The 11,538-nt window shown below is 38.2% G+C and overlaps 1 protein-coding gene across 4 annotated transcripts; it reads right to left on the bottom strand.

The window, feature by feature from the left end:
* Positions 1-186: 186 nt before the first annotated feature.
* On the bottom strand, positions 187-11,419 carry LOC133416161 (NEDD4 family-interacting protein 1-like). Of its 4 annotated transcripts, none has more exons than XM_061702867.1 (8): positions 11,221-11,419; positions 10,870-10,957; positions 7,833-7,963; positions 6,057-6,113; positions 3,254-3,341; positions 2,023-2,147; positions 1,880-1,946; positions 187-1,022 (listed from the first exon to the last, which is right to left on the bottom strand). In XM_061702867.1, the coding sequence occupies exons 1-8, from the start codon at positions 11,248-11,250 to the stop codon at positions 919-921; spliced, it is 690 nt and encodes a 229-aa protein (XP_061558851.1). In that variant the 5' UTR covers positions 11,251-11,419; the 3' UTR covers positions 187-918. The 4 variants fall into 4 exon arrangements, with proteins under 4 accessions (XP_061558851.1, XP_061558852.1, XP_061558854.1 ...); XM_061702868.1 differs by having other exon boundaries at positions 7,845-7,963; XM_061702870.1 differs by lacking the exon at positions 6,057-6,113 and having other exon boundaries at positions 7,845-7,963; positions 11,221-11,418.
* Positions 11,420-11,538: the final 119 nt, after the last annotated feature.

Genomic DNA, 11,538 nt, shown 5'->3' with positions numbered 1-11,538 from the left:
CCTTTCCTGTTGTAGGGCAATTAGGATTACCAAAATGATTTCCATTTGCTATAAATGCCACAATAGTGAGATAAATACTTTTTTAGACATATATAATGAATAAGTCATGTTCAAAACATTGTCACTTTTTTAGCACAACTGTATATCCAATGTTCTTATTTCATACATGCGCTGATATGTCAGATATTGGTATCTATTTATTTATTTTTATTTATTTATTTATTTTTACACATTCTGCAGTTTTGAGGCATGCATTTACAAAAAAACAAGAAATTGTTGGTTGTGCAACAATTACAACAATTACTTTTATGACTTTAATTTTCCAAAGCAGGGACACTCTTGTGGTTTAAAAACATCATTGTTGTAACGCCACAAGAATACAAGTGATTATAAATTACATTTCTACATTTATGAGATAAATACATTCTTTTGCTTGTTTTTATTAACAGTTAAGTGAATTTCTTTTGTCAGTGCGAACACAATAGACATTATTCCTAGCGTTTGACCTATTTATTCACAATAACGCCAGCTCATTATTATTATCCCTTACATTACCTGCATAATCAAATGTACTGACCGAAACAAATGACAGCAAGTTAAACATATGATTTCTGCCCTTACCTCTAAGCCCAACATACACAAGCAGCTCTCCTTTATGTACAAATGAGCTGGCCTGAATTAAAAGACTTGACTGTCCTCTGGTGGCTAAACAGTGCATGTCAGCCATATCAGTAAATAAGGCATACACGTTATATTTGCGATCAGCACTTTTACAACACTAAACAAGTGAAGGTATTTATTTTAATACAATTTGCTAGTTTACACCAAAAGAGAGCAAACAGGTTGTTTGTCCTTTTTATATCAAGCTGAGGAATAAATGATGGATTTTTTTTCTATGGAAATAGGATGCCACTGAGCTCAGTAGATGAAGAGGACTCTGGTGCGGGGCAGCGTGGGGAAGGTGTCGGCCATTTTGCGGATTCGGGTGTAGTTGATGAAGCCTCGGAGGAAGAGCAAGAAGCCTGTAGAGGGACACAGCAAAGTGTCAGCGTGAAAACTGAGCATTATTGTTGTTGTTGTTTTTCCAATACATATGTTGTATTGGTGGGAAGTAACAGACTCCAAATACTTTGTTACTGTACTTGAGTTGATTTTCCAGGTATCTGTACTTTACTAGTCAGAATGGATATTGTATTAACTCATTCACTGTCAGCCTTCCCAGCCAACATGGATATTTGACTTCTAAAGCCGTCAATGGCAGTAAATGTGTTATGTACTGCAGTTTTCAGTCTCTCTCTCTCTTTTTTTTTTTTTATTTATTTTTTTTTTTTTTCGTCGACAAAGATATGACATGGATGTTATGGGGTCAGTTAAAATTCATATTTGCATTGTTTATATGTTATGTAATACATGCACGTAACTTCCAGCAAGTTTTCAACTACGGTTAAAAATGAGGTTTTCATTACGCATATTGAGCCCTCCCCGAACATACCCGAAGCTCAAGACACCGGGGTGTGTTTACTCTATCCAACGCAAGGGCTACCGGAAGTGATGTTGCAATTGACAAACACAGCGCGCTACACTCTACACGCAATGATGAGCAACGTGTTGGAATATGAGGAGGCTGTTTGGTTCGTGTGACGTCGCAGTGTTGGAGAGAGCCGGAGACCGGAAGGCGCATTCTGCATTATATCGATTTAACTGCTGTATATCTGCTATATAATCACTTCGAAATAGCAGATGTGGTTTGTAAAGGGGCTCTAGAGTTATCAAGAAAATGTTTGTCCTCTGACCTTTAAGTACAAAGTGCGAGTATTTTTACCACCACCGCTTACATTACACAGGTGTAAATTGAGGACTGTAGTAAATGGCTTCTTACCCAGCACCAGGAACACCCACCACAGCCAATATTGTCCATCAAAGTACCCAGGAAAGTATGTGGAGAACTACAACCACAAAAATGTGCCATTACAAAACATTCACTGAAATTATTAGGCACCGGTAGTTTGTAAGAGTGTGTACCCTGACGATGAGGACCCATTTGATGAGGGAGAGGCCAAAGCCAGAGATGGCCCCGTAGCGGCCGGCCGCTGAGGTGGTCAAACAGAAGGACAGGAAGAAACCGATCCAGTTGAAGAGGAATGCCACTGGAGGAATACAAGGGACGGGAAATATGCTTGAGGTCATGTGATCAAAAAGAAAAGAGGTGGTCAAAATGCTTGAAATTAAAAACAAATCTGTGCAATTTAGGTTACATCATCTCAATGGAGGGAAAACTTGAAATCATGAGAATAAAGTCTCAGTAGTAAGACAAAATTTTAATATTAAAAGACAATTTCAAGAAAACTAATTACTTCTTTGGGGGGGTGTCATAATTTTGCAATACAGCCCCAATTTTATGGGAAAAGTCCTTGTATTACAAGAATAAAGTCTCAATGTGACAAGTAAAAACTGGATACAAACTTTAAAGGCAAAACTTTTAATTTCAAGAGACTTATTTTGTAATTTAGAGAAACATTTTGAAAATAATGTTGTAAATGACCAGAAAAAGGTGGTAACTATAAGACTGTCATCATTTTATGAAAAACCTTTGAGGACAAAAAAAATTTATATTGACAGAAAAAAGTCTTAAGAAATGATAATTTAGTGCAATCATTTATTTCATATTTTGATCATAAAATATTAGAATATCGTAATTTAAGAGAAAAGCAAGGACAAGTAAACTGAAGAAAAGTAATTTAATTTTAAGAGAATATAGTTGTTAAGAGACTAAGCCATAATGAGGAAAAGTAAATATTGAAAGAACAAAATGAGAAAAAGGTCATTTAGACAGTAAAGTCATATGATAAGAATAAAGTGTTAATATTAAGAGAATAGCTAACGTATGAAAAAAAAATTCACAAAATTATGGGAGGACAAAAATCATATTACAAGGAAAAACGTAATCATTTTGATGGGAAGAAAAGTTGCAATATTTTGGGAAAGGTAATTTTAAGACAATAACTGAAAATTGAAATGCTAAATGCTTTATTGAAGTAGGAATATTACAAGAAAAAATTATCAGATAAGTCATAAGAACCAAAGAAAGTGAGAACAAAAGTCATTATTAGGAAGGGAGGCAATGGTAATTTCAAGAAAATAAAGTTGATATGAGGAAAGTGTTGCAATTCTGAAGAAAATAATACAGTAAAAATAAATAAATAAACATAATAGCAATGGCTTAATGCAAATGGTTCAACGTTTTTTTCCTTACTGAAGAAGGTGAGCATGAAGATGCCGTCATTTCCTATCCTCAGCTGATCAGCATCTTCAAAATCATCTCTGGTCACAAAGTCTTCCTCCTGCATTACAAAAGGGGGACATTTAAAAATAACTATCAGCTGTTTAACAATATTTGTGTCACCTTTTCAGTATTGTATATAAAAAAAAAAAATTATCTTCACTCTTCAAAACAAAATTGAACCAATACAAGTACAGGGTGACCTTGACATACGAGTTTATTTTCTGGCGTGGCCAAACTTGTAAATAAATTGACTCATAAATTTTCCAAATTAAAATGAATTGAAATACAATAAATCTTTTCCATTACCCTCCCCCCCCAAAAAAACAGCACCATTTTTAATAAAAAAAAATAGCACTGTATTGTAAAATACTGTTAAAATATAACAACAAAAAATGATCTGCTTTAATAGTGTGTAATTACTGTATATCTTGTAGTATTCTTAGTTGATGAGCCTTTAAGGGGCGTGACCGAGTGAGTGACATCAGGAGCTGGAGTGGGGTTGGCTGGTTACTCTCCGTCTGGGTGCGAATTGTGGCCCACATCAGCTTCTTGCAAGTGTTCTAATTTTGTATTTGTCTGTTTGACTGTTTGCCCCATTCAATAAACATCTGAAAGGCATCAGCAACTGTGGCTCCTTGCCCACATGAGAGGGCGTTACAGTACCTTAATGACTCAATTTTTCTTCCCCACTTCACTCGAGCGGAGGCGTATCTGAATCTCGCTCAGAACTCACATTTTGGCTCGCAACACAAAGCATAAAAAAAAATAAAAAAATAAAAATGAAAAAAAATGAAAAAAAATCTATAATACAAAAAAATTAAATAAAATCAACTGAGTAACAGCTCGTGGCTTACAAAAACAAATAAATAAATAAATACATTGGGGCACTCATATGTCAATGGTACCACTGGACAAGAAAAGTACCAAACACAAGCAACAAAACACCACAGTGAGCTTGAATGATCATCACAATGTCCAAAAATCTGTCAATCTAGCACTAGAAACTACATAAAAACCTCCTCAAACTAGCCCCTTTTCCACTGCAGGAACCTTTTCAGAAACTTCCTCATCTGCCCTGGTAGTTTGGTAGTTACCCCAGGGTCTTATTTAGTTCCGCCAAGCAACTACGGCCGTCTTTGTTACTTTTCATATTCCATTATGCTGATATCTGTTATTCAATATCAATTTGGATCGGGACACCCTTAAAAAAATAAAAATAACCCATACCTCAAAGACTGTCTGCAGCCAGGTTGGCATTGTAAATTAGAATCAGTTCTCAATTGTCTTACCTGAATAAATAAAGGGTTAGGTTTTAAAGGTATCAAAGATATTTAAAAAAGATTAAGATATAAAATAATACATTAACTTGAAAGGTTGAGTTGCCTGCAATGATTTTTTTAGATGCAGCAAGTGTCAGAAATGAGGAACACAGTACCCTGAACTATGAGGTATGGAGGAAACACAAACTGCATGGGCCAAAGGAACCTTCTGCTACCACAGTTCCTGGTGGTTAGAGAAAAAGGGGCTACCGTGTCTGTCTCTGTCTCTGTCTCTCTGTCTCTCTGTCTCTCTGTCTCTCTCTCTCTCTCTCTCTCTCTCTCTCTCTCTACGCACACACGCGCGCACGCACACACACACACACACACACACAGTGTTGGGATGATTACTTAATGAAATGTAGTTGGTGACAATTGCATTACCTTGTTGAATATGTGACAGTAGTGCAACTATTTAAATTACATTCTAAGGGGTAACATATACAATTATGTTTGATTATATTTTGATTACTTTTCTTAATTCTTTATTTTTAATAATTTCCTCTAAAAGTGAAGTGAATTAAAGCCATAGATCATTATTTTGGAATTAACTACAAATGTGTTGTTCTTTACACAAATAATAAACTGAAATGTAAATACAGCGGAACCTGGGTCTACGAACAATTTAGACAATATCGCTTCAAATGACAACTCAAATAAGTGAATGTTCCATACCAAGTCCAAAATTATAATGAAACTGTTCAAAAGTCACTGTTCTTTTAAGTGTTCAAAAGTTTAACTATACATCATTCATCCATTATCGCTCCCGCTGTGCCAGAGCATATCCTAACTGACTGACTGGGGGAGAGGCGGGGTACACCCAGAAGTGGTCGATACCCAATCGCAGGGCACATATAGACAAACAGTCATTTGCACTCATATTCACACCTACGGGCAATTTAGAGTGATTAATTAACCTACTATGCGTGTTTTGAATGTGGAAGGAAACCACAGTAGTACACAGAGAAAACACATGCACATGCAAACGCCATACAGAGGAGGTTGGATTTCAACTCAGGTCCTCAAAACTGTCAGGTAGACGTGCTAACCCATCGGCCACTGTGCCGCCCTTAACGATACATTACGAGTCTAAACTTTTCAAAATCGTAGCTAAACTAGGAGATCATCCGGAGGTCGTATTTGGAAAAAATGCCATGTTTGAGACAAAAGCAGAATGGCACCTGACCAGTGAGAGACGATCACAAGCGTTGGCTATGGGAGGACGAAGTGATACAAAAAAAAGCTTTTCCACCGATTTTTCAAATCTAACTACAATTGTAATCATGGAAATTTCCAAAAGCAACTGCACTATTTCTCCCAGTAATGTAACAGATCAAAATTAAGTACATTTTGTAATTAAACTACATGACATCATTACATATAATTCAGTACTCCCCCAACACTGCACATGAAGTCACATACATAAAATAGTACTGTCACACACACCCATACATTACCTCCAGTGAACTGCGTATGACATCATCAAAGGTTTCCAAACGCTCTCTGTGCTGAGGCTGCAGCCGAACGCCGGGCAGCAGGGGGAAACAACACCGGGCGGTCAAACACGGTGACCACCCACTCTGACCCACATTCAACACAGTGACTACGTACTAGCTTGGATTTCCTCCTTCACTTTCGATGTGTTGGAGTCCATTTTAACATAAAGCAGGGTTTGCGGTGCTCGTTCGTTACCTCGCCAATGGCTAATTGAAGCAGGATGTGGCGAAGCGAATATTCCCCATGTTCGCCACGCTGGCAAATCACAATTTCCTGCGTCAAAACTCAAAAGCGCTTCCTGATAAAAGTTAGAGTGAAGGGACTCGTTCTGCCGTGTGTGAATGGTTGAGTTTTTCCCACTCTTTGTAAAATGCTTCAATCCGCCATCCAGCCACTGCTGGGTAAGCAGTTAGGCTCATGGGCTTTGCCATCTGCAGGGAGCAGCGCATCAGGGAAGACAAGACCCGATGCCGCTTGCCACGGAATTGAAGCATGCATATTTATTACCGGCACGTACGTTTGAAGTGTCGATGATCTTTGTGTCCTGAAATTCACATTTGTTCTCGCAACTATCTAGCTCCCTTCATCATCAATGCACGAGCGAATACCACTTTAGCTGTCATGTCGAGCAGCGGCAGCTGCGCTGGCTCGAAGCAGGGCCGTACGTAGCTAGCTAATCATTTGAGGTCCCACGACAAACATAGTCGCGCCCCCCCAACCCCCATATGTAATATAGAACACTGCTTTTGAAATCTGTTATAATTATCTGAGAGCTAAAGTTAACCTACTGTTTACCACCAAAGATTTAGAATAATGTTTATCTTTAATTTTTATATAAAGACCTGAAGATCCTTCTTGATGATTATTAAAGTAAATCATCCGAGAACTTTTACTTTAATTGATAAGAACATTAACATTTAATGTAGTTTACCATTTGAAACAGTTTTATACGCACATCTTGGTGATAAAAAGTGTCACTCTCCAATTTATCTCCATACTCGGCTGATACTGACAGCAGTGCTACTGACAAGAGCATCATTATACAGTAATACCTTTTTACAAGGCACGAAGTTAAATCAATACGTCAATATTCTACTGTGATGGAAGGTTTTTCTTTTTACAATTCAATCGTAAAATATAGAGTTGCTCTTCATATCAATTCATCATAACATTTAGGCCTGACCTACAGGAAAGAGTTGTTCATTTGTTGGCTATATCCAATGTCGTGTTGGTCATACTACAGAATAATTTATTTCTTGTGTTTAGTGAATAATGCTGAAGATAAACCTCCTCACGAAAAATCGCATACCAAGTCGCAATCACAATATTTGTTTAAAAGAAACAAACAAACAAAACAAAAAACCTCGCAATTAGGAGTATTTTCCCAAACAGTTTAGTCCTAGTCCTGATTCATGACAAGGTTGGGCCCAAATCGTTAAAGCTCATCAGCTTCCCTCGCAGTGACAAGGACTGGCTAAAGGCTTAGCAAAAAACACGCGTGATGTTGTAGTGAACCCCCCACACACACACACACACACACACACACACACACACACACACACACACACACGTGTGGCTAGGAGATTTTTATACTCTTTAGCCAAATTAACTAAGAGGTTTCATGACCCAATACGAACCCTGATAAAAGGTACTCATTTCCTGTACTGAATACATACAGGAAATACTGGAAGCAGTCGGAGGCGGTATAATAAAACTAAAAACAGTGAGAGACTCACTCTTGCAGTTACCAAGGGAACAGCTGCCTCCGCTTTGGTCCTCTCCGCCTCGTCATAGGAAGGTAGTGTGGTCGCCACATTGTAGGACGGCGGCTTGGGGAAACTTCCATCCTCTTTGTAGTCCAAGTAGGCTGAAAGATTGCAAACATCCGCTTTTTTAAGTGGAAGGCATATACACAAACTGTTACATTTCCTATTTTATTTCAGTGTTGTCCAACCTAGTTGAGCCAAGGCATTACATTTTGGATTAAAAAAAAAAAAAAACTCATGGTTAACCACCAAACAGAAATATATCAAAAAGTACAAATACTGAAAAAATGCTCTTCTCAATTTTGTCACAAATGTACTTTGTGTAAAATCTGGCTTGTTTAATTGAACACAAAGCTGATATATTTCCAGGAAGCCATGACTTATTCTGTTGTATGAATGGCAACAGGTGGATACACAAGTTTATTGTACTTTTTGCCATCCAATGGAAGAGCATTTAATTGCTCTGTCACTATACGCCACCGGCATAGATAGCAAACAAAGCATATTTTTGATGAATAAAAAACTGTAAATAACATACCAATCCGAACGCTGTGAACATAACTTCCTGTGTTTATTCTTTCACTTTTAACCTAACTCCACGAGACAATTGATTTTCCAACGTATACCAAACTGAAAACCATGACCACAAAATCGAGATATGAACCGAACTGTTGTTTTTGTGAACCATTCCACCCCTACTAACGAGCATTAGCATTAAGCTAGCGGTCTGAAAGGCTAAGCTATGATTGTTTTAAAAACACAAAGTGTAATTCTCTTTGCTTTGTATAGTTTGGCAATAAACTGAAACTGGGAGTGGTATTAAACAGCTTGAAGCCTCTTTGTTCAAGAACTGTTCACTATTCGCCAAAGTGCTAATATTGTGAAGTGAATTCAGTTGCATTCACAGCCAACATGCAGTGCCCATACCTCAAGTTTGAACTTGCAGATCAAAGCAAAAACACTGGCCGAATGGCGCTCGTACCTCGAAAACCCTGTCAAAATCGGGTCACTTGTATCTGTATCCTTCCATTCTCTGTACCGCTTATCTTCACTAGGGTCGCGGGCATGATGAAGCCTGTCCCAGCTGACTTTGGTCAAGAGGCGGGGTACACCCTGAACTAGTCGCCAGCCAATCCCAGGCCACTGTTTTAATGTTTGTAATTATAAACTTTTTGGGGCGGGGGGTAGATGTGGGCAATATATATCACCTTTGATATAATCGCGAACGTTGCTTTAACGATGTGCAATTCTACATTATCATTCTTGCATACTGTCTCGAAAAGAAAAAAATGAAACAGCTGCACGGATGGCATTGGTGGAAGAGAGAAAGGAGGAAGTGCATACAGTCATTCGCGGAATCAGTGGACATGATTCGGTCATGTGACTCAGTGGTAAGCAAAACAAAACTCTTGCGCTCAAACTAATGGGCCAACTCTATGCAAACTTTTCATCAGTTTAGCAGCTTAACAACTGGGTGAAAGGTCACTATGGACCTCAGTGGAACACACGTATAGTGTTTTTTGTTGGCCAACAGGAAAATGACACAGGCCACTCGATGTACATGCTGGCTTCACAAATGCGCCCAGTTTAAAAGTGAAACGAAGAGAATGGACGGTGCTTTTTCGATCGTATATTCACTGGAGGATTTATTCATTTTGAATAACATTTACAAAGAAGACTGTGCACTGTCAAAGTCATCCCGACTCTTGGTGAGGCTAATGGAGCCCCTAAATAGCATAGCCCTATGGCCGCACCTTAAGTAAATCTCACAATCCTGTCACTGATCACCCACTGCTTTACTTATTTTTAAAAAAAAAAAAAAAAAAAAAAAAAAAAAAAAAAAAAAAAAAGATTCTGCGGTCATGACATAACATATTGTCATCATCATAGGTAATTAGTAACTGTATTGGAATACATTTATAAAGTAACCCTCCCAACCCCCGAGTATGAGGAATATGTAAAACTTTGTAATTCCACAAACAACTACCGCTAAAGAAAAGTAAATCTGCACAACACACTCAGAAAACCCTTGCCAAGTCGTTTAACAAATGCATACCATACGACAAAGCAAGTAAATGTTGGCAAGACAAAGAATGTCATCAACTATATTTCTTTCTGCAGTGTTCGAGCCAAATTTGTATGATAGTTTATGCTGTATTGGCAAACAATCTATTTGGTTTAAAATATTTTATTAGATTTACATTTAGATATGAGCAAAATTTTTGTTTGATGCGTTTTGTTTTGTTTTGTTACAAAACCTTAACAAAATTACTATTGTGCAAACTTGATTTGGCATATTCTACTGTATACAGCCTTGACATAACTTGAAGTTATGAATTGTTAAATATTACCATACAATATTCTTGTGCAATGTTTTGCAGTAAATGCATAACGCACTTTACAAAATAAACATAAGCTGTTGTTCTAAAGCGCTGTGTCTATGAATACATTTCCTGGGAGGTAAGTAGAGATTTAGCAAAGCAAAACAAAACAAATTTATTTCTATAGCGCATTTCATAGAATAGGTAATTCAATGTGCTTTACGTGATTAAAAAAATGTTTTTTAGGAAATCATCAAATTATCGTGATTGTAAAATAAAATTAAAACGCAACATACTTTTTGCCCATATCGCCAATCCTGTGGGGCGTGTCAATTGCATTTTTTCGCTATTCACGGTAGGGTTTGGTCCATTTCCCCAACAAATAGCGAGGTGTGAAATATGAGCCTGTCTAGCTGTACACAAAGCTATTACTTTGTTTTATGAATTGCAACAGGTATACACAGGTTAATTTTACCTTCACAATGTGGAAGAGCATAATTGTTCTGCTTGTCACTACCCGGCGATGGCATAGATGGAATTCTTGACCAATTAAGAGAAATTGGATAGCTTCCTGTTGCAGACCTGACTATCTCTTGTGGCTGGGAATCACCGTTGAAGTCAATAAAACAAAGTACACTAGCTGCACTGACATGCATTATTCACAGGCGCAAATCTCTGTTTCTTACCAGCATTGTCCTCTGTGACGCTGCTATAAGGAGGCGGCGCGTCTGCAGCGACCTGCGGGCTCGCTTCAGCCTCGTCCACATAGGGCAGCTGGACAAACACACCGGCAGACATGATTAATCGCACACGGAAAATGGATGCACGGCTGGATAGAAAATTAACTTCCTGGTTAGCCTATTAGCAATGAGCGATGTCGTGGCGTTAGCACGTTTTAAACGGGCAAGCCGACTCATTTAGTTCGCACAGTGGACATTGCAAAACGAAAGACTTCCACAACTTGCGGCGAAATGACGTGAAAGGTTGTGGTATTGCGTCTATGCTAGCAAGGATGTGTGTAGGGGGAAACGCATTACCTGCTGATATCTGGTGCTCGGCTCAGCCATTCCAATTTGAACGGCAAACAAAAATCCCAACAACGGACACACCGCCAAGAACTCTAACCTCAATAAAATTATATAACAAAATTGTCAACCCGTCGTCGTGGAAGAAACAGGCTGCGTTCAATTACGTGCGCTGCACGGATTGTCAAGAAGGCGAATTTCTGTGCTCTCTTCCGGCTGTGGGGTTTACTAAAATAAAGGTTAATGGATAAAAGCACCATCAATGCAACGTTTGCGATACCTTTTCAGGTCATTAAACTCATGGATATTTTGTCATGATACACATAGGTC

This window comes from Phycodurus eques, chromosome 17 (assembly GCF_024500275.1).
Source record: "Phycodurus eques isolate BA_2022a chromosome 17, UOR_Pequ_1.1, whole genome shotgun sequence".
Taxonomy (NCBI): domain Eukaryota; kingdom Metazoa; phylum Chordata; class Actinopteri; order Syngnathiformes; family Syngnathidae; genus Phycodurus; species Phycodurus eques.
This window is presented reverse-complemented; position numbering and strand designations above follow the sequence as displayed.

Excerpts from the sequence above, each read along its gene's own strand:
- LOC133416161 (XM_061702867.1), bottom strand. The coding sequence starts at position 11,250 with ATGGCTGAGCCGAGCACCAGATATCAGCAG. Across the intron at positions 6,114-7,832 it reads TTCCCTTGGTAACTGCAAGA|CCTCAGCACAGAGAGCGTTT; the intron begins GTGAGTCTCTCA and ends GTTCGGCTGCAG. Across the intron at positions 1,947-2,022 it reads AATGGGTCCTCATCGTCAGG|TTCTCCACATACTTTCCTGG; the intron begins GTACACACTCTT and ends TTGTGGTTGTAG.